The sequence below is a fragment of the Macaca nemestrina genome, chromosome 18, assembly GCF_043159975.1.
Source record: "Macaca nemestrina isolate mMacNem1 chromosome 18, mMacNem.hap1, whole genome shotgun sequence".
NCBI classification, from domain to species: domain Eukaryota; kingdom Metazoa; phylum Chordata; class Mammalia; order Primates; family Cercopithecidae; genus Macaca; species Macaca nemestrina.
This window is the reverse complement of record NC_092142.1, coordinates 87,358,218-87,380,828: the sequence shown is the minus strand read 5'-3', so window position 1 is coordinate 87,380,828 and position 22,611 is coordinate 87,358,218. Positions and strand designations below refer to the sequence as shown.

The 22,611-nt window shown below is 62.9% G+C and overlaps 1 protein-coding gene across 1 annotated transcript in view; it reads right to left on the bottom strand.

Annotated features, from left to right (window-relative positions):
- Positions 1-769: 769 nt before the first annotated feature.
- LOC105488828 (zinc finger protein 469) overlaps positions 770-22,611 on the bottom strand; it is a 58,574-nt gene continuing 36,732 nt past the window's right edge. The window contains exons 2-3 of the mRNA XM_011753284.2: positions 16,012-16,076; positions 770-13,682 (exon numbers count right to left, since the gene is read on the bottom strand). Coding sequence (XP_011751586.2) covers positions 1,650-13,556 — 11,907 coding nt within the window. The 5' untranslated portion in view covers positions 13,557-13,682; positions 16,012-16,076 and the 3' untranslated portion in view covers positions 770-1,649. The remainder of the gene's footprint in view (positions 13,683-16,011; positions 16,077-22,611) is intronic.

The window sequence follows — 22,611 nt, the reverse complement described above, 5'->3', positions numbered from 1 at the left end:
GTGTGCTTAGGACACAGCCATGGCTGCATCACTGGGTCCCGCACGAGGCCCCACAGCCCTGGCCGGGCACTTGGCCCACGGTGGCCTGAGAGTGGCAGCCGGTGCAGACACCCTGGGAACCAAGTTCTGAGGCTCAGGGAGGGGCAGGCGAGGGGTGGGCGACTGGCGGGAGGACAGACGTCACACAGCTGGAGGTTTTCTGCGAAAATAGTGGGAATATATTTGAAAAGACAAGTCACTATGATGTTTACAGTACAACCTCAGGGCCCCTCCGTGCTTGGTTTACGACACTCCGGAGGCAGGAGGCATTTTGAACGGCCCACAACACCTTCCAGAGAGGCAGTCTGGGCCTGATTTGGTCTCTTTCAAATATCAAAATAAAAACTTTTGTCATACACATTGCACCCAAGGTAAAAACTAAACAATAGAGCAAAACAAACCATGGATCTTCAAGATACTTACGGAGAGAAGGAAGCCCTCCCACCCTTTGACCCACCTTCACAGGCACAACTGTGAGAGGACACGTGCGTCCTGGGCCTGGGTCAGGTCAGTGCACGAGGCTGCCCTGGCTGGGGCAGTGGCTCTGCGGCACCAGCCCTGAGCATCCCCGTCTGGCAGCACGGACCTCGGGCTTGCAGCCTGGCAGGGGAGGCAGGGAGAGCGCCACCACGTGGGTGCCCGTGCCCTCAATGCAGCTGTGGTGGGGCCTCCCTGACCCCGTCTGTTCCACCCAATACCCCCATTAAAAAAAAAATCAAGGAAGCCTGTATTCACATTACAACATGAAAATAGCACCAGAAACTTCAGAGTAACATTGCAGATAGGTGGAGCCCAGAACTCCATACAGCAGGGAGGCTCTAAAGGGCGGCCATGGAGGCTGGGGTGTGGGGGGTGAGAATGGGGAGGGCCCGCAGGAGCTGGCACAGGGCCAGTTTCTTCCCAGTTCCATATGGGAACCCAGTTCCCGGGGTCAAGGTGCGCTAGAGATGGGCTTTTCTCTGGCAGCGCAAATGGAGGCTGGCATGACCCTGTGGTCAGAGGGAGGAGGCATGACCCTGTAGTCAGAGGGAGGAGGCATGACCCTGTGGTCAGAGGGAGGAGGCATGTTGTGCTCTTGGGGGACCAGGCGGCTCAGAAGCAGCTCTTCTAAGTAGTGAGCACTGCCTTCCCCAACGTGGTTTCTAAGGTCACTTTGGAATTCCAGCAACAGCAGCAAGACTAAGAGGGAACCTGCCACCATCCCACGGCTGCCTCAACTTACTTCCCTTCTCCATATGGGGAACGGGAGGGTGTGCAAATCTCCAAACATTGGCTTCTATGGTGTCGGTGCCAACAGGGCACAGGGGTGGGGGTGGGGGGATGGGCTGCTGTCTCTTCAAGTACTTGGTACCAAGAAAACAGCTGTATGATCTCAAAGGGGCTGCAGTGGCCCCGTCTTTCACCCGCAGCCTTCCAGCAAGAAAGGGAATGCTGCCTACCCTGGGCCCTGTTCAAAGCGTCACAGCCTCAGCTCTGACATCAAGAACTGAGCAGTCGCACAAGAAGTCAAGTGGCCACAGAGTGAACCATCTCAGGGAGCTGGAGCTGGCCAAGGAGGCAGGCCCAGACAGGAACCCCCAGCTCCGCTCCCAGGCTCTTGCTCCTAAAAATTACTCAGAAGCATCTTTCTTTAAAGGGATTTTGAAGCCAGTTAGTCTCTGCCCAAAGAGCTGGCTGAGGAGGTCACTCTGGGCCTCGGCCGTCCGGTGGGTGTGCGGCTCGGCAGGTTCAGCACCGTGGACAGCTCTGCCCCTCTTGGGGGTCCTGAGCAGGGGTCTCCCCTGGGGGAAGGCCTTGCCCAGTCTGTCCTTCCTGTGTGTGTGGCCTGGCTCTGCCTTCCGCTGCTCTGAGGGTGGTGGCCTGGGTTTGTTCTGGCTGTTGGGCTTGGTCTTGGTCGGGAGCACTCGGCTGGGAGTTGCCTGCTTCCGAGGGGTACGGGGGGGCTTGTCAGGGGCCGAGGGGGCTCTCCCGAAGCCCCCCACACTTTCACTCCTGGCTGGCCCTGGAACCTGGCCCTTTTTCCTCTTCATACTGCTTTCTCCCTTCTCCTTGGGACCTGGGCTCCCGCGGGGCACCTGCTCACCAGCTTCCCTTGGCCCCTTGGTGCAGCTCTTGGCTTGGGCTCGAGGGGGGAGCCTGTCTGGTGCAGGGCTCCGGCTGGGGAAGCTGGGCTTGGCTGGGGTGGTGGCTGTCTCGCTCTGGAGCTGCCCGCTGGCTGGCTGGGGCTGGCTGCCACCTCCCGTCTTCGTGCTGGGGCGAGGGCTTCCACTGCCCTGGGAGCTGGGGCCTGGTTTGGCTTTGGGGGTGGCGGGCTTCGTCCCATTCTCTGTGCCACGGGCCAGCTCTCCGGGTGCCAGGCTCCCCACTGCTTTCCTTGGGTGCACTGGGAACTTGGGTGCTTTGCTGGGGGTGGACGCTGCCGACCTGTCCTTTGACGAGCTCTGACAGCCCGCAGGCTTGGTGGTGCTGCCCTTGTGGAAGGGGCCTCCGGGCCCCCACTCAGACACCATGTGGCTTGAGGACACCTCCTTCTCTTTCTGAAGCAGGGTGTGATCTTCCTGGAAATGGTCAGGGGCACATCTGCCATGGGCACCCGGGGCCCTGCGTTTCCCTGAGAACAGGAGAGGAGCCCTCTTTCCCTCCGCATCTTGGCCTCTGGCCCCTGGCCGCGGCAGAGATGCCCCCAGAGGGAGAGCTTGCTGGAGAAGAGGCCTGGGGCTGCCTGGGGAAGCCTCGTTCTCTGACCTCTTCAGGGCTCTGTCCAGCGCACACTCCCCTCTGCCATCAGCCAAGGCAGCTGGGAAGGGAGACAGAGATGGCGGAGGACACTCCCGGCAGTCGGATGGCAGATCGCAACCACTGATCATGTGGGTCACGGGGTCTACAGGCCTCTCTGGGGTCTCAGGCCATCCCTTCGTGGTGCTGGGAGCCACCTCCGGGCAGAGGTGGAGCAGGGCTGGGAAGGAGCCCTCTGTCAGGATGGGGCTGCCTCCCCGGGGAAGAGGCCGGTCCTCGCTGGGCCCGGGGGCACTGCCGGGCATGGCCACCTTGCGCCGTTTGCTGGGCAGTGTGCCCTCGAGGGCCCGGGCCTTCTGCCCTGGCGCTCCCGGCCTCCGCACGCCGCGGAACGTGAAGGGCTGCCGCCCTCTCCTGAGGTGCTTGTCCATGTGGCGGTCGAACTGCTCCTTCTTAGCGAAGGTGTAGTTGCAGGAGCTGCAGGCGAACGACTTCTTGATGATGCGCATAACCGTGGCGCAGAGCTCGCAGGCGTACAGCGGTGTGTGCTGCAGCTCCGGCCGCTCCCGCAGCCCGTGCGCCCCGCCCAGGTGTGCCAGCAGCTCCCCGTGCTCGGGGTAGACCCGGGGGCACCGCGGACACAGGTAGACGCGCTGCGGGCTGTGCACCGCCAGGTGGCGCTGCAGCTTGAAGGGCTTGGGGAAGCGCTTCCCGCAGTGGTGGCAGTCGCGGGACGGGTCCTTGCAGGCCTCGTGCACCGGGGCGGCTTGCAGGAGGGGCTCCCCGCCGGCCCCGGGGTCGGGGGACGGGCTGGGGGTCGTCTTGGGGAGGCCCAGGCCGCCGGCCGGAGCGGGCTTCTCGCAGGCCGCAGGGCTGCCGGCGTCAGCCAGGGCGTTGGCAGAGGCGCTGTCTGGTGCCGCCGCCCCCTCGGGGTTGCTGGGGGTGCTGCGCGCTCGGGGTTTCGCCCTCTCTCCGGGGCTCTCTTTCCCGGCTTCTCCCTCTTTCCCCGACGGGTCTCCCGGGCTCCTGGCGGCCTTGCCCACGGAGCGCTTGCCCCTGTGGGGTTTGGGCACGGGTTCCATGATGCTGTTCAGAAGGTGGGCAATGGCGCTGCTGCCCTCCAGGTCTCTGGGCAGCTCCCCCAAGGACCTCCGCGCCTGCCCCTTGCGGGCGAAGCGCACGGCGTGCTCACGCAGGTGCTCGTTGTACATCCAGACGTCGGCCACCTCCTTCAGACACATGCCGCAGGCCCAGGGCCCCGCCTTGCTCTGCGCGTGCCTCTCCTGCAGGTGCCCCCGCAGCAGTTCCCGCGAGCCGAACCTGCGCTCCACGCACATGTAGCAGGTGGGCGGCGGCGCGGGCATGTGGGCCAGCTTGTGCAGGTCCAGTTCGCCCAGGCCGCGGAAGCGCTGGAAGCACACCCTGCATTTGTAGGAGGCCCGCTTGCCCTTGGCCGGCCGGCCTCTGCCTTGGGCCCTCCCTGCCCCTGCAGCCTCCTCTGTCCTTAGGCTCTGTGGCCCCTGGGAGCTCGCCGTGGCCTCCAAGTCTAAGAAGCTGGTGCCGGGGGGACCCACTGGGTCTTCAAAGGGTCCCAGAAAGCACACGTCTTGCATCTCAAACTTGGTGCTGAGCACCTCAAAGTCCGCGGCCCCGAGCTGCAGCAGGTGGGCGTTCCCGGGAAGCCCACTGTCACAGCGTTCTCTTTCCAGGCTGGGGGGCTCGGGGCTCACGTCTCCGAGAGAAGAGGAGGAGTCATCGGCAGGGGCCGGCAGCTCCAGGCCTCGCCAAGCCGCTGGGACCATGTGCAGTTCAGGAATGGACTCGGGCTGATCATCCTCGGGGCAGTGAGAGGGCAGCTTCTCTGCACCGGCTTCCCTGCTGGACTCCAGGGCCCACAGGCTGAGGCCGGGAGCCCAGGGGTCAATGCCAGGCACCCTGCTGCTGAGGAACCCATCCAGGAGGAAGGACTCGGGCAGACCTGCGGGATCCTCATCCTCCCACGGGTCCTCATGGCAGAGGCAGAGGGAACCAGAGTCGCTGAGGTCCGTGGGCAGGCCGGCTGGGCCCAGCGTGGGGCCGCCGCCCTCCTCGAAGCTGGGCTGGGTTGGCAGCGGGCGCTCCGGCTTCTCACAGCGCTTCCCATAGACACGTGGGTTCCTCTTCCGAGTCAAGCGGCCACCCGGAGGGAAGAGCTGGGAGAAAGAGAGCTCATCATCAAACAAGCTTGGAGGATCCTCAGCACTGGAGCCGGAGGCATCAGGAGTGGGGCCCTCAGGCCCCTGGACTCCACCCTGGGCATCTGGGTTGTCCGGGAGGCCCTGGAGGCAGCTGCTGGTAGTGCCATCCGCTGGAGAACCGGAAGTCTCAGGAAAACCCAGGGGGCCCAAGGCGGGCGTGTGCTCCTCCCAGACGCCTTCTTCTGATCTGCTGTGGGCCCCACTGCTGTCCTCCGCAGGCTCGCTCCCAGACTCTTTGCACACACCCAACGCCTTGGTCTCTCTCGGTCCCCAGAGCCCCCTTGCTGAGGCTCCCTTCTGCCCAGCTGGCTGTTCCCCCAGAGCTGCACCATCCATCCTCCCTGGACGCAGCACCTGATCTCCAGGTGGCTTCTGGACCCCAGTCTCCCCTGCACACAGAGCCTCCAGGTCGGTCTCCGCTGCACCCTCCATCACCCCAGGCCCCGGCGTGGCCAAGCGAGGTGGCTGCTCCCTGTCAGTCTCAGGCCCTCCTTCCACAGAGAGGCAGTGGCTCAGAGGGGCTGCGTAACTGGCCGTTGCAGGGGATGGTCTGGAGCCACGCCCATCTGAAATCGCATCAGAAGAGGCTGGACGAACGCTCTCCTCCCGGAGCCTTCTACCTCTTGGCTTTCCCCTTTTCTTATTTGACTTCCCCTCTGAGTGGCTGGGGGAGTCCACGGTGGGTTCTCGGCGCCACCTCTGGCCTTCTCTTTTCTCTACCTGTTTGGGATGGAGCTCATCTTCCCTGGCCTGGTCTGATCTGGGCTTGGAGGCCGGAGCCTTCACATTCACCCCATGCTCAGTAGGGCTTGGAGGCTGCAGCTGTTGGCTATGTGGGGAGCCCGTGTTCCCCTGTGTTCTGAGAACCCCCTTTGGGCTCTGGGCAGGCGGTGGCTGGGCCACGTGGCTGGGGTCTCCCCGTGAGTGATTTGGTCTCTCCTTCCCAGGCACCTTGCGGCTTTTCTTCCTGGGGGACTGGCACTTTTGGGCTAGGGGCTCCAGAGGCTGCTGAGCAGGTAAGGCCGCTGGGCTTGCCTCTGCAGGGGCTCCCGGGTGTGGCCGGTGCTTCCTGGCCTTGTGCCGGCTCAGGCCCGGCCCGGAGCGGAAGGAGGCTGCGCAGACCTCACAGGTCACAGGTCCGTGTGGAGCTTGGCCCTTCCAGTGGCCATTCTCTGTAGACGCAGGCTTCTTTTTATAGCCACGAGGCCTCTGTTTGAGGTCTTGGGGGCTGAGGGGGTCCCCCTGGGGAGTCTGGTGGGAGGCATTTCTGTGACTTTGGGGGGAGTCAGACTGGAAGTCACTGGCTGTGCTGCTTGGAGCTGTGGTTCTGCCCAAGGAGAGTCCTGTGGAAGGGCAGGTGACCCTGGGCATCTTGGTAACGCCAGAGCGCCCGGCCTCAGGGGTCCCTGGGTCCTCTGGCTCCTTGCTGCTGCTCCCCACCTCAGCTTCCAGGCAGGTGGGGGAGTCTGGCCCTGTACCCTGTAGCATGGGAGGCTCAGTGGGCACAGCTGTGACAACCTGGTCCTCCCTGTGGCTGAGGCGGGCAGTATTGCTTGGAGAATACGAGGAGTGGCCCCTGGGCATCCTGTCAGGGTTGGTGTGGGGCGGGGCTCCCCTGTTCTGGGGGTCTGGCCCTGGGAGCCCCCTGCCTGCCTGTGCCTCATCTTCGGTGGGAGTGCTCGACAGGCCAGCAGCCCTGATGGCCACGCAGGGGGAGACAGCCCCCGCCAGAGGAGGAGAGGTGGCTTGGCCAGGAGACTCCTGCAGCTTCTCTTTTCTGGAATCCTCTGGAATTCTTAAAGTGCTGTCTTTGGGGCTGTCCCTGCCGCGACTGCAGGTTATGGCGCTGACGGAGCCAGGATGCCAGGAGGAACGGTCTTCCAGGGGGCTGCCCTCACCCTGGAGAAGGCAATGAGCCAGGGCTTCCTTGGGATCACAGGGGCTTGTTGTCAAAGACAGGGGAACCACTGGGGGATCCCCAGCTCCAGTATCTGTCGTGGCTTGAACACCATCTGCCTCTTCCAGAGGTGCCCAGGCAGGAGAACAGGCCAGCAGGTGCTGGGGGCCGGGAGGGTCCCTGCAGGATGGAGATACTGGCAGCTGCCCCCCCAGCCCACCTGGGGCCTTGGTGGCACTGGAAGGCGAGGTGGGTGGGTCTTCACGGGGGAGGGGCCCGAGGCTGCAGGGCATGGGGGTGGCTGAAGTGGGTGAGGGGGCGCAGGCGGTCAGGTCCCCAACAGAGGGTGTTGGGTTATCCCCTTCGGCCAGCAGTGGCTTGTTCAGGCCAGCGCTGGACGCCCTCTCTGGAGTCCGGCCCTCAGATCCATTTTGGGTGTAGGCTGCTGTTAAGACTAGCGCTAGGGACTCCCTATCAGGGGATGGGGGGCTCGGGGTGGGCTGGGCGTCCTCCTGAAGGCTCGTGGCTGCCCTGCTTCCCTTGTGCTTCTCCAGCAGGACTGCACCCTCGGCGGGGCTGGCCAGCACTGTTTTGGGACTGGCATTGACTGAGGCGTGGTTATCCATCCCCCCTGAGCTCCCCCCGTTCTCTGGCTGAAGCTGGTTGCCTCTGCCTTGGCCCTGGGTTTTCTCGGCCTGGCCAAGCAAGCCTTGATGTCCATCTGCCTCCAGCCCCAGCTGACGTCTGGTCACTGCAGGGAGAGTTGTCACCTGCACACCCCCTGGGGAGCCCTGGGCAGGGCCACAGGCCACCTTCCTTCCTTCTACAGTGCCCCCTTTGCGACCTGAGAGGTTCACTCGCCGAGGGCTCTGGGCAGCAGGTGTCGGCTCCTGCAAGCCCAGGATGCCATCTGCACTCTCAGCTGCTCCGGGCCCTGGGAGCGGGAGCTGACGTAGGGGGCTCGAAGCTGGGTCCTGGGACCTCCTGCTGGGGTGGGTGTTGGACACACAAGCAGGACTTGGCACAGGGACCAACCAAGCCTCCCTGCCCCGGGGGGCAGTCAGTGAGGAGGCCCCTGCTGGTGCAAACTCACTATCCTCAAAGTCAGGCCTCCCTGCCGTCGGGTAGCAGCGCCCACCTGCTTTGCCTGCAGAATGTCCCTGGGCAGTATGGCTGTGACTGGCACCAAAAGGCCAGGTGGCATCCAGAGGTGGAGCCCCGTCACCCTGAAATGCCAAGTCAGGGGCCAGATGGACAGCAGGGCTGCCAAAAGCTTCTGGAGCAGGAGTCTCTCGGTGGGGCCGGTCTGCTGCGCCGGGTTCTGGCAGGAACCCTCCTCTCTGTTCACAGGGAAGCGGCCACAGGGAGTCTTTACTTTCTTGTGAGCCGGCGGCCTCCTTATTCTTAGGAAATGAAAGTTCCTGGTTGGGGCTGCACTTTGCTAAGCTCCCGGCATCCAGCTGTGGCCCCGGCTGTTTGCTGGGGTCAGGCAGGCAGATATCTGGGGGGACCCCGCTGTTTCCTTCTGCCTGGGAGAGTCCAGTCTTGGAGGCTCTGGCTTTTTGCACCGGCTGAAAATGGAAGTTGGCTCCCCTGGGGCTGAAAGGAGCCCCAGAAACCAGGTCTTCCTGGGCACAGGGGAGAAGGGCTGCCTCTCCCGAATGGAAGGAGGCTGGGCAGGGCCACGTCCCCCCGGGCCTCCCCTGAACCCCTTCCACGGTGGCCACAGCCGTTTCCGCACCCTCTCGATGTGCGGTAGATTCCCCAACGCCCGTGAGGTCAGCTGCTGAGAACGTGTCCCTGTGGGGCGCAGTGGCCTGGCACGTGTGCGGTTGGGAGGGTGGCTCTGTGCCTGTGTCCAGCTCCACCCGGCCCACAGACTCAGCTTCTCCAAGTTCTCTCGGGGCCCCATGTGTTTCTTTGCTTCTTTGCAGCTGACTTTCTAACTCGGTGACCAATTTCTGGATCTCCAGTTCGTCCTCGGACAGGTGACTCATAAGAGTGACATTACATCCGCTCCCCTTCCCAGGCAAAGGCGGGGCATTGGGAGCCACTCTCCGTTCAGGGGGACACATCTTACTGAGCACCTTTCCCCCCGAGAGATCAGGAAAATGGCTAGGCAGCATCGGGGATACTTCCTCAAGCAGCAAAAAAGAGGGGTACGGTGGATCTAACGGTGGCGTCTTCTGGGGAGGGTCGGCACATGCAAATGGCAGCTGGGGGTCCCTGTTTGCAGACAGGCTGCCATAGAGGGGTGGGTCGAATCTGTCCACCGGCAGGTCCGGGAAAAGGGATGTGGACTCCAAGGTCAGTGGCGATGCGGCTCTGCCTGGGTCCGTTTCAGCCATGCCAGGTGGCCTCTTAGGCAGCTGTGGCTCGAGGGAACCGGCATCCTCGCCATCCTGGCAAAGGCAGGAGCTGCTGGCCGGCGGGGCATCTGTGGCTGAGGGCTTGGGGTGCAGTTCTTCCAGGAAACAGCCAGCCAGGTCTTTGGGTCCAAGGAACAACTCACTGTGGGGGCTGCTGTAGGACTGAGGCCCCTTTTTGGCAACCGGAACCCCCAAGGGGTCTCCGTTAAAACCAGCAGGGTCACAGCCCAAACTGGAGATCTTTGAAGACAGAACACTGGGTTTGGGGCAGGCGGTACTTGAGGGGTTAGCCATGGGTGCCAGAAATTCTCCAGGCTGGTGGGCAGGGGGGTCCTTGCTGTTGTGGGAGACAGGGGCCTGTGTGCACCCAGGACCACCCAGCAGGCTGCCCACACCTCGCGTTGGTGAGCTTCCGTGGGGCGCTGTGTTGGCGAGGCTTCCGGATAACTCGGGGGTGCCGGCGTCATGTCTGCTGGGCTGTGGCTGCTCTGGCGTCAGGAGACGGGGGCTTTCTCCCACACAGGCGGCTGGAGGAGAACGCAAAGGCTCTGTGAATTCTGCGGTGTCTGGGGGTGACTCTTTGGCAATTTCAGGCTCCTTGGCCTCCTGGGGCAAGTCCAGCGATGGGGGGGTTTCCTCTGGGGTCTCGGTGTTGGTGGGGACCTGCAGGGGATCCTTGGGGGCCACTGAGGGGCGATCAGCACACTTGGGGCCTCTCTCCCTGGCGGCCACTCCCAGCTCCAGGCTTCCAGATGGGCCATGGGCCTGAGGGCTCCTGCCCGGGCCTGGGCGAGGCCTGCCTGGCTCCTTGGGGTTCGGGGGGGCTCTGTCCCCGCCGGCTTCCTGCCTCACTGCCTTCCGGGGTATCTGCTGCTCTCCATCCTCTCTGGGACCCGGGGTCGAGTCCACTTCCTTCCTCTTCTCGCCTCGGCACCGCCGGCCTCTGAAGCCGGGGCCCCTCTGCGGAGGCGGCTCGTCCTCCTCGGACTCCGAGGCGTAGTCGTACTCGCGGAGCCTGCGGTCCTCGGCACCGGGCTGGGGCCTCTCCGCCGCCAGCGAGCTGCGCCTGCCCGTCTGCCGCCCCAGCCCCAGCCGCCGGTAGCGCTTGTTCTTCTGCTGCACAATTTTCAGGATGAGCTCCTTGCCCCAGGTGCCGCCCCGAGCCTTCCTCTTCCTGGGGTCCTTCTTGGGGGGCAGCCGGAGGCGCTGGGAGCTCCGGGTCTCCTCGGGGAGGGCGGCGGCTCCCCGAGACTGGCGGGCGGCGTCTGCACGGCCTTCGGGGCCCTGAGTTCTAAGGCCCCGGGGGCGGGGTGGGGGCCGCTCCCCGAGACTGCCCTTCCTCCTGGGCCTCAGGCCGGAGGCTCTGCTGCCCCCGCCCGACCCCTCTGCTGCGCTGGCCGTGCCCAGATCCTTCCGGAACAGCTTCAACTGCTTCCCTCTCCTCTGCTGCCTGCCCTGGCTGGGCGCATCCGCCTCGATGGGGGCCAGACCCAGGGAACGCGTTTTGGGCCTGCCCCAGGCTGGGCCGCCCCTGTCCCCAGGGCGGGGGGCTTGGGGGTCCGGTGTGGCTGCTGGGAGCGGGGGCGGAGCTTTGTTCTCCGGAGTCACCCCCGCCTTGGTCTTGGGGGGCTGTCCAGTGCTGGGACCTCTGGGTCCGGAAGGCTCCTCGTCCGCAAAGACGTCGATGAAGCTGCTGTCGATCTCGGGGTTGTCCGACTGGTACTCCATGCCGTTGAGCGCCTCGGTGATGAGGCTGTCCAGCTTGGCGTCGTCTTCCATATCCAGGTCCGAGGCGGGGAGCGGGAAGGGGGTGGCGGCCAGGCTGGGCAAGAAGCCCGTCCTCAGCGGGTCGTCTTTACCCTCCGCCTGGGCGTCCCCGGCCAACAGGAAGGTCTTCGTGTGGTTGAGCAGGACCGGATGTGCGTCGGCGGGGACTTTGGGGGCAGCGGTGGGCGAGGGGAGCCCAGGGGGGCCTGGGGACCGCTGGTGGCCATCCTTGGCCCTGGCCAGGAGCAGGCCGCAGAACTGCCGGTGTGCCAGGAAGGCCGCCAGGCTGCTGTAGTTGCGGTCGCACTGCCTGCAGGTCAGCAGCACGTCCAGCTGGTCCAGGCTGGCACTGCTGAGGGAGAAGTGGTGTGTGGGGTACGGGGGCGGCACGCGGGGGAAGTCCTGCAGCCCTCCCCGGCCCACCTCGGGGCCCTCGTGGGAGAATGGGGTCTCCTCCAGGCACTGGAAGGCACCCTCGGCTCCCAGCCCATCTGCGGGAAAAGGAAAGGCCTTGGCTGGCTCTGGCTGGTAGTGGGTGGGGAGGGAGTGGGGGGGCTCAGGGGACGGGAAGGGGCTGCCCGTCTCCTGGGGGTGAGTGGGTGGGTGGAAGAAGGCCGGGGGCCCCAGTGAGCTGGGGAGCTGGCTTTCCTCTGAGCTGGGGTTGGCGGGGCTGCTGGACATCGGCGACAGGGAAGAGCAGGTGCTGCCGGCCGTGTTGGTGGCCGGTGACGGCAGCGGGGACTCGCTGGGGGAGGCTCCCACCACCCTGGGTGGGGGCAGGCTGGGTGTCCCGTGGGGTGAAACCTGGGGCTGGGCCACCCCGAAGAACAGGGGCTGGGCTCCAGGGTCTGTCATTCCGTTGTAGGTGAACAGCACCGGGGAGCCGCCTGGGCTGCTTCTCACGGCTGGCAGCTTCTCCCCGGGTCCCGGTGTCTTGCCAGCAGTGCCCAGGGCTCCTTGGCTGCTCCCTTGCCACTCGGGGGCCCCCGCGGGGAAAGGCAGCCGGCTCAGCATCTCCATTCCATGGGGGCTTGGCCCAGTGGTCGGGAGCACCTGGGACCAAGGCAGGGGGGCACTCTGGGGCAGGCAGAGCCGCTGGCCTGGGCTGGACTGGCTGTTAAAGAACACACTCCTGGTGGCAGCCAGGGGGCCCCTGGGAGGTGTGGGGTAGGGGGCTGCTGTGGGATCCCACAGCTGGGGCAGCCTGGCAGGTGGGGGCCCTGGGGCAGCCAGCTCAGTGTCCAGAGGCCCCGGGCTGGTGTCCACCCCGCTGGCTCCGTATGCCTGCCCTGGAAAGTGCCTCTGGGGTAGGGAGCTAGGGGGCCCTCTGGTACTCCCCAGCCCATCCTGGGCTGAAGGTGGTCTTTCGGGAAGGATTTTGGTCAGGCTCTTGTGCAAACTGTCGGAGAAGGGTCTCGGGGCCGAGTGAGCAGCTCCAGGGGGAGAGAGGGCACCACTGAGGTTGCTGTGGGGGTTGAGGCCACCTGCCTGGCCCTGGTAGCAGGGTAGGGGTGAGGGCGCAGGCTGGGTGGGCAGCGGGTAGGCAGGGCCCGTGCCCACGGCCTCCTCCGGCCACGCTCCCTGGGGCTGGTGGAAGGCAAACACCAGTGGCCCATCGGTGAATGCGTGCCCAGCCACATCCGCAGGGAAGGGTTTTGTGCTGGCCCCATGCAGTGCCGGGAAGGGGAACTGGAAGGAAACTCCCCTGGGGCTGCCGCCGGGCCTGCTGCCTTTGGGAATGGGCTCCGGCTCGGCGGGGGGAACCCCGAAATTAGCACCTGGGAAGCTATTCTCAGCAGCGGGAGGCCAGGAGTCGGCCCCACTGGCCTGGAATTCGGGATAGGAACCGGGCCGGAGGGGGCTGGTGCCCCTGCTCTGGGGGGGCCCCGGGGCTGGGGGTCTGGGGGTGGCGCTTGGTGAGGTATAGTTGGTGGAGGTAAAGCTGGAGGGTGTCTCCTGGAAGCACCTGTGGAAGCCAAGCTCTTCGGCGGTGGACTGGGCCTCAGTCCTTGGGAGGCCCGGCCTGAGTGGAGTTCCAGTCCCAAGGGCCCGGGGGGCCTCCGCCTCAGGGAGCTGGGCAGCCTCCAGCTGTGGGTTCTCTGGTGTCTCATCCAGGATGGGCTTGGTCCTCGAGCTGGCGATGCTCAGACTGTAGCACTGCGGGGGGCTGCCCTCTGCCCTGCCCGCCAGCCTTGAGGGAGCCTGCAAGGGGCTTCTCCCCGGTGGGGTCTGGGGGCTGCCCCCATTCCCAGGGGTGCTGCTCAGGGCCTGGCCTCTCAGGGGTGGGGGCTTGGGCTCCCCATCCCTGGCCTGCCTTGGCTGGACCTCGGGGAGCTCCATGGCCTGGGCCCGGCCGCCAGCCTCCCTGGCATCCTTGGTGGTCCTGCTGGCTGGGGTGTTGTCCTCCAGTGGGGGCTGGGAGGGGCGCCCCAGGCTGCTGGCAACTTGGCAGGGCTGCAGGTCTCCAGTCATGGTGGGGGGTGGCGCTCCTCGGGGGCGCTCGCCAGGCATGGCCCCTCCGTCCTGGCGCTAGGACGATGCAGCTGTCCGAGTGGGGCCCTGGGTAGTGGGCTGGACGGCCATCCTCAGCCCTCGGTGGGCCCCAGGGAAGCCTGCGCTCATGGTCCTGAGTGGAGCCTGGAAGGAAAGGTCAGGGGTGAGTGGGGCGTAGGGGCTGGGCGGCCCTCGCCTAGGCGGGGAGCTTCCAGGCTGTCCATGCGAGCGTGGCTGGGCCGGAAGCAGAAGATGCTATGTGCAGCCATCACAGAAACTCCGAGCTTAGCAGGGATGCTCGGCTCGGCCCCTAGGAGAAGCAGGAAGGGAGAGGGCGTCCCGCCAGATGGAGCAGGGATCCTTCCCCATCTCAGGGAGAAGAGGGGCGGTGGAGCGTAGAGAGCGAGTGGAGGGGGGAGGCAGTGGGGAGCTTTCTGGGGTGTGAGAAGGCCGCTTACAGCCTCAGAGCAGTCCTTGGCCAGGCTGTGGAGAGGACAGGCCCCTGTGTGGGGCACAAGCTCCGGGCCTGCAGGAACTGCCCCAGGGCAGGATCCTGGGAGCGTCCAGGAGGGCCCAGGCGGATGCCTACACCTGCCATGGGGAGGGCCTTGCGGCAGGAGGCTGCGTTGCAGGACGTAGGGAACTGAGGCAGCAGAGGCTCAACCTGAACCTTCTCCAGGCCTGGGTGGCTGGTTCTGAGTGGAGCCTCCCCTGCTGTCAGCCAGGGTTTCCCTGCCACCAGGTCTCACAGGGTAACCTCCAGACCCTGCTCTGGGAAGCCCCCAGCCTCTGGACAGTTCTGGCTCCCATTCTGGCACATGCCAGATGTAGCAGGGGCCGCCCACCCAGAGGAGCCTGGCCCCTTGCTCACCCAGGGCTGGCTTCACGCTGATCATGTCTGTTCTCATGTCATGATATACAGGACTGTCCTCTGTGCGGACAGGACTCAGACCCGAGCCATGGGCTGTGGCCACGCGGTGCGCAGGCCGCTAGGTGTGGGGGCCCCTTCTGACCTGCCCAGTGGGGACTGGGCATCCTTTACACAGGAAAGCGAGGAAGGACTCAGCCCTTGTGGGCATCATCCTTGCCACTGACCCCTGGGTCCTCATGGCAGGCCCAGAGAGGCAGATGACTTGGCCAGGGTCACACAGCCAACAGCAGAGCAGCTGGGAGCTGAAGGGACAGGCCTCAGGCCTGGAGCGCTCTCAGAGACCCTGCTGCCTCTGTGGAGTCGGGGGGCTGCCTCCTGCGGTCACAGGACCCTCCCACCGGCTTGAGCTGGTGGTATCTCACGCCCCTCCAGAAGTTCCCACACTACAGCTGCCTGGGAACTCCTCATGCAGAGGCTCGCAGGCCCTCTGTCCCCAGCACGAGACTGGTACCTGCGCTTCCAGCCGGCTCTTCCTGCTGTGCCCGGGGACTGCCTGCACCGGGGGAGGAGGGTCCTGCCCAATTTGGGCCAAGGTCTCCAGGGTGGGCAAGGTCCCAGCCTGCAAGCTCCACATCACAGCACCAAGAAGAGTCATGCCAGGTGGGGGGGCCTGGGTGCCCCTTCCTCCTCTGCCACCACCACTGAGGTACCTCCTGTCCCATGACCCCAGGAGGAGTGTCCCTTTCCCTCTTCTGGGCTTCACTGCCAGGGGGCAAAGGCCTGGGAGTCCTTGGGGCCAGGATTCACAGGTGAGGTTTGTTGAGTGAATAAATGACGCTGGGCGTCTGAGCACCTTCCTGAACTGCCTCCCTTGTGCTCATGGTGGCTCAGAGATGATCTGTGATTGTCGCCCTGGATTTATGGGTGAGGAATCCAGGCACAGAGAGGTGGGGAACCCACTCAAGGCCTCAGCCAGTGTAGGCGGGGTCCTCCTGGGAGGGCTGGCTCCTAGCCCTGCACATCTCCTGCCCTGCACTGGGCTTAGCCGTGTCCTGCACGGCTCAGACACCCACTGGGGCCAGGCTGCAGGGGGTAGGAACAGCAACAGCCAGGCCCCACATGAAGCCCAGTCCCACATGTCAGACCTCCTACCCATGGCCAGAGTCCTCCAGGAGGTGATGGAGGAGGAGGGGGCTCAGAGCGGGGGCCTCAGCCCAGATGGAACATCAGAAAGGCTTCCTGAGGAGGTGGCTTTTACTGAGTCCTGGATGTGGAGAGGAGTGTTGAGAACACAGCTGTGCCCAGTGGCCTTTGTCAAGGAAAGGAGTTGGTCTGATTTATCAAGGGAAGGAGTGAGGCCTGCTGGCTCAGCGGCTGCCATGTGGAACATCAGGTGACACGCCCACCTGCTGGCTCAGAGCTGTGGCTGGAAGCCCTGCCCAGCAGGCCCCAGGAGATGGCTCTCGGGAGGCAGTGGGCAGGCCCAATTACTGTCCTGAGAGGGAGAAGAAGGCCGGGCGGGTGGGGCTGGAGGGGGCCTCAGGACCATCAAGACCAGAGCATCTCCGGCCAGCCTCGGCGCAGGCTGCTGCCTCTACATACCTGGGGAGTCGGGGGCCCCTCAGCTGGGTCACCACACAACTTCCTGAGGAATGAGAATTTCTTGGCTGCAAAGAAAATGGAAAGCATGTCAGGACTGATGTGGTGCCTGACTGTGGGCCAAGAGCCCCGGGAGGAGCAGGTGGGAGGGAGCAGCTCCCGGGCAGAGCCGGCTGCAACCTCAGGGCACCAGGAAGCCACCAAGGGCCACCGGGAGATGGGTGAGCTCCTCCCAGAGGTCAGCGGGCAGCTCAGCCGGTCTGGGGGACCCCGAAGGGTTTGGGGGTCACCTGGCTGCCTCAGCCGCAGGTTTGATGGCTATCTTACATTTCTTTTTGTTGGGTCTTTTTTTTTTTTTTTTTTTTTTTGAGACGGAGTCTCACGCTGTTGCCCAGGCTGGAGTGCAGTGGCGCGATCTCGGCTCACTGCAAGCTCCGCCTCCTGGGTTCACGCCATTCTCCTGCCTCAGCCTCCTGAGTAGCTAGGACTACAGGCGCCCGCCACCGCGCCCGGCTAATTTTTTGTATTTTTAGTAGAGACGGGGTTTCACTGTGGTCTCGATCTCCTGACCTTGTGATCCGCCCGCCTCGGCCTCCCAAAGTGCTGGGATTACAGGCTTGAGCCACCGCGCCCGGCCTGTTGGGTCTTTTGTATGCACAGATTGTGTATTCACGTGGCTCCAAAGCTCAAGACTCTATTACAAGTCAGTGAGAACGCTGCCCCTCCCATCCCTGCCACGATCCCTCCCCAGCCCCACTGGGAAGACTAGAGGAGCTTCCGGTGTTTCCTCCCAGAGTCCCTTGATGCAAACACCAGCACACAGGAACACACACTCCCTTTCCTCCTTCCTTGATCAGAAGATCATCGGCTACACTCACTGTTGCGCTCCTGACTTTTTTCGTTTAACAATATATCCTGGAGATAATTCCACAATATTCCATGAAGAGCTTTCTCACTCTCTGTCCACTTGTCCTCCCATCCAGGCTGCAGAGCACCCAGACCTGTCTGGATGGACACTGGGCTGCAGCCTGCATTCTGCCCTTAGAAACAACACAGCAATGGTCTTCACGTGGTGACAGCCTGTGCTGCAAACACTGCGGGCCTAGCTGCATCAAAGGGCACCTGCGTTTGACATTTGGAGGGAGATTGTCCAATTGTCAATCTCTGTGATGGTTTTAAAATATGGCCACACATTCTTTAACCCTCCTCCCTTCAAGAGGTGGAGCCTCATTCTCCCCACTTGAACACAGCTGAGCTTTTTTTACTGCCTCACCGCTAATGAACAGAATATGCTGGAAGAGGGGGTGCTGGACTTCAAGACTGGGCTCTAAAAGGCATTGCAGCTACCTCCTTGCACACTTAGATCACACATGTGGGGAAGCAGCTGCCATGCTTTCAGGGCACTCAAGCAGCCCCGTGGAGAGGCCATGAGGTGAGGAACAGAGGCCTCCTGCCTGTAGCTGTGTGAGGTAGCCACCTTGGAAGTGGCTTCCCTAGCCTCAGTTGGGCCTTTGGATGATGCTGCAGCCCATGCTGACATTCTGACCACAACCTTGTGAGGGAACCCGAGCCAGAACCACCTGCTAGGCTGTACCTGCATCCTGACCTTTGGAAACTAAGAGATAGTAAAGGTTTGTTGTTCCAGTCTGTTCTTTATTATACGGGAATAGACAACCAGCTCATGCCCCTCCTAGCAATGTAGAGAACGCAAAGGCCCTAATGTGAGTCCCTGTGTCACAAGAGGAAGCGTGACCTTACCAAGAGATGGATAGACTGAGGCTCAGGGAGGGTGAAGAACTGTAGGAAGCCACTGGGACTCAGCAGTAGAGCCTTTGCCACACTGTCCTATCCATCTGTTCATGTATCCATCCACCCACCCACCTATCCATCCATCCACCCACCCACCCACCCATTCATCCATCCATCCATCCATTTACCCACCCACCCACCCATCCATCACCCACCCATCCATCCATCTATCCACCCACCCACCCATTCATCCATCCATCCATCCATTTACCCACCCACCCACCCATCCATCACCCACCCATCCATCCATCTATCCATCCATCCATCCATCCATCCATCCACCCACCCACCCCCCCATCCATCCACCAACCCATCCATCCACCAACCCATCCATCCATCCATCCATTCATCCATCCATCCACCCATCCATCCATCCATCCATCATCATCCATCTATCCACCCATCCATCTATCACCTACCCATCCATCCACCCACCTACTCATCCATCCAGATACCCACCTACTCACCCATTCATCCATCTATCCACCCATCCATTCATCCACCCATCCATTAATCCATCCATCCATCCACCCACCCACCCATCCATCTGTCACCCACCCATCTATCCATCTACCCACCCATCCATCCACCCACTCATCCATCACCCACCCACCCATCCATCTACCCACCCATCCATCCGTCACCCACCCATCTATCCATCTACCCACCCATCCATCCACCCACTCATCCATCATCCACCCACCCATCCATTTACCCACCCACCTATCCACCCTTCCACCCATTCATCCACCCATCTATCCACCCACTCACCCATTCATCCATCCACCTGCCCATCCCCCTATCCCCCCATCCACCTGCCCATCCCCCTATCCCCCCATCCACCTGCCCATCCACACATTCATCTACCCATCCATCCATCAAACACTCACCCATCTATCCACCCACCCATCCATCCATCCCCCCATCCACCTGCCCATCCACACATTCATCTACCCATCCATCCATCAAACACTCACCCATCTATCCACCCACCTATCCATCCATCCGCCCACCCATCCATCCACCCATCTATCCACCCACCCACTCACCCATTCATCCATCCACCTGTCCATCCTCCCATCCACCTGCCCATCCACCCATCCATCCATCACTCACCCATCTGTCCACCCACTCATTCATCCATTCATCCATCCATTACCCACCTATCCATCCACCCACCCATCCACCCTTCTACCATTCACCTACCCGTTTATCCACCCACTCACCCATTCATCCATCCACCTGCCCATCCACCCACCTATCCACCCATCCATCCATCTATCACTCACCCATCCATCCACCCACCCACCCATCCACCCACTCACCCATTCATCCATCCACCTGCCCATCCCCTAATCTACCCACTCATTCACCCATCCATCCATCCATCCATCCATCCATCCATCCATCACTCACCCATCCACCCACCCACCCATCCACCTTTCTACCCATTCATCCACCCATCCACCCACTCACCCATTCATCCATCCACCTGCCCATCCCCCCTAATCTACCCACTCATTCACCCACCCATCCACCCATCCATCCACGAGTCTTTGAATTTGTGTCGGATGCTGTGTCAGGCACTGGGCACACAGTGATGTGACAGATTCACAACCTTGGGCTGACCAGAAAGTCAGTGAGTCAAGAAATTGCTGCAAATGAGGAAGTTACAGCCCAGAGAGGTGGTGTGATGGGTCCAAGGTCACACAGCCCACACAGCCAAGCTCAGATTTGAAGGCAGGACTGCCTGTAACTGTGCTGCTTCTGTGCTGAACAAAGGGTGGCCCTGCCCCACTGCCTCCACAGCCTGTCCCTCTGTCCTTCCTATCCCCTGGGGTGGCCCTGCCTCTGCCTGCCCAGCTTGCAAGCAGAACTTGGCCATACCATCCCCTTTCCTCTGTCCCATGACAGCAGGGACATTTGCCTGCAGCACCCTGGGGCACTCGAGGGCCAGTTGCCAGCTCTCCCTCCAGGAGCTTGCGGTCGTGTCCCAGTCCTTGGACCTGGGGTGGGTGGGCATGGGGGTGGCGTGTGCTCCAGGCCTTGGGTTCTGGCCCTGCCCAGGCTCTTGGCAAAGCCCCTTGGTGCCAGCCCGTCGGTGTGGGTTACAGGAGGCCGGACCCCTTTGAAGTCGGGAGATCCTATCCCCCAGATCCAGGGCTGGCCCCAGGGAGACCCCGGAGGAGTGTGAGCGGCTCCTTTTCTCTCAGAAACAGGAACTGGCCCCTCTTTAGCCGGCCAAGTGCTCTGGTAACTCAAGAGCGGGTCGGGGTGGCTCTGGCTGGGGGTGTGGGGAACGTCAGTGCCTGAGAGGAGGGGTGCCCCCACCTGGGCTCCTGCCCCCACGCCTCTGCCCCACACCTGGCCGCTGCTCCCAACCCTCTTCTCCTCACCTCCTCTTTCAACCTGCTCAGTTTAAGCCTCTCCACCCTTGAGGGTCAGGTTCTCCCGATTCGCCCTGGCCCCACCCCTGGCTCTTCCTCCCCAGCCCCTTGCTCTGCTGGAGAAGATCCCTTGGGTTGCCCCTCCCCTTTCCCTTCTTCCCGACCCCCACTCGCTCCTGGCCGACCATGCAGGGGGCTTTGGGGCTGGCTCGACCTGGGCTTGACTCTCAGCTCCGGCACTCCCTGACTGTGGGATCCAGGCCTTGTCCCAGCCTCTCTAAGCCCGTTTTCCCACCTGTAAAATGGGGATGATTAGAGTCTTGACCTCACAGGATGTGGTCAGAGGGTTAAACAGAACAACGCAAGCCACCTTATGGAGCACACAAACCAGCACACAGTGAGTGCCCCACAGACGTTTGCTCAGAAGCATGGCATCCCTCTTCCAGGAAGCCCTCCTGGATTGCGTGTGGTATGAACTCCTTGGGCATGTGTCTCCATGATCCCGCAATTCTCAAAGGGCGCCTGCCCTTCCACATCCTGGTGGCCATCCCCTGGGGACCGGGAGCCCTGCACACTCGGCTGCACTGCCCAACTGAGTGCCACTGTCCAATCGGGTCTTCTGGCCTCAGTTTCCCCAACTGTAGATGGAGGTTGAATCTGATGGGTCCTTGGGCCTGTCTGTGACACCCTGATATCAATGCTCATGAAGTCCCACTCGCAGCCAGGCATCCCGAGCAACCCGCTCCTCCTCCTTGCGAACGGTCCCGGCCCTTTCAGCTGTAGCCGTCCCTGGCTTGGGGTGGGCTGTATTCCCCTGGTTGTTTCTGCTGTCGTCAGGGCTGGCCCATGCCCTCCCAAACAGCAGGCACTGGCTGTCTCTTTCTTCTCGACCCCTCTGTGGGAAAAGCGGGAAGTGTGGGGTTCCTGGCGAGGGGGAGCTGTGGGAGAGCTGCCCTTCTTCCCCTGTCCCCATCCGTGTGAGTGGAGCCTGGTGCACACGCCCTGTCTTCCCCACACATGGTACCTGCGTGTGGCCCCTGCTTTCTGGACATGGCACTGGGGAAGGACGGCATGGCTGAGAGCTGAACCTGCAGTCGGGATCTGGCTCCCACCTGTGGTCAGGGTCTGCCACTGTGTCCTGTGTGACCTCAGGCCGGCCTCCACCCCTCTCTGTGCCTTCTGCCCTTTGGCAGAGGAGGGCACTGGGTGAGCCCCACAGGCCCCCGAGTCCTGCCTGGCTCAATCCCAGCTCCAAGGCCCTGGCCTGAGAGAGAAGGGTGGGCACTTAGGGCCTTCTGGGTGACCTGAGCGGCTGCTCTGATGACATGACCCTCAGCTGAGGCCTGGCCTTGGGTGAGGGTCTCTCAGGCATGGCGTTGGGGGCATTCCTGGCTGTTGGAGGAACGTTGAGGAGGGGCGGAGCGCTATTGAGGGGGCACATGGCTTCAAGGGGTGGGGCCAGCATGGGCTTCGGGGGCAGGGAGTGGGAGGCTGCTGGGGTTAGGGAGGTTGTCCACACCCAATCCCAGGGCCCCACCTGTCCTACCCTGGACACGAACAAGGGCCAAGAAATATGTGCCATGGGGTGGGACCGGGCTGGGAAGAGCAGCTGGGCTTCCAGGCCAAATGAGGGAAACTGAGGCTCACAGAATCTGCCCAAGGTCACACCGCAAGTCTGGAGAGCAAAGCTGGGGTCAGGATGTTGGCCTCCCGCGCTGAGCTCTCCCCGTCTGTTTGGGAGGCACCAGCCCGTCCTGGGAGCAGCTCGGTCCACTCTGTCGGTTCTCTCCGGCCTCTGGCTGCCCACCAGGGCTGAGCCTGCCCGAGCTGTGTCACCCTGGGCACCATCCCCTGCTGTCTGCATCCCCTTCCATGGCCTGGCACGGCCCCTGCAGCCAGCTGGCCTCACCCCGATGGGTGTGGAGCACAAAGTCAGACGCCATGTGTGCCAGCGCCGCTGGGCAGGGGCCTCCGGTCCCAGGTCACCCGAGACAGCGAGGCTGGGAAAAGGGAGGAGTTCGGCTGTGTCCACAGCCTCTGTGCCCCGGCCTTCATCCTGAGCATCGTGTCTGCCCATCACACCCATCTGGCCCCATTCACAGCGTGGGCAGGCAGCCAGGATCACCCCAAACCCTGGCGGAGCCGAGCAGCCCAGGAGAAAAGCACGGGGGCCTCCCGTCTGCAGTCCTCGCCATACGGGGCCGCAGCGCTGCTGCCTTCTGACATTTATTTCACAAACATTCTCCTTTCCTTTTGCTTCAAACGCTGCTGCTTTGCTTAAAAACTATCTGTTACCTGAGTGCTCAGATAAACCTTTGCAGGTAAAATTATATCTGAGATATGGCCCGGAGGGTACGTTTAAGAATACGGTGCAAATTATCAGCTGCATTTATCTTAATTACTTTGG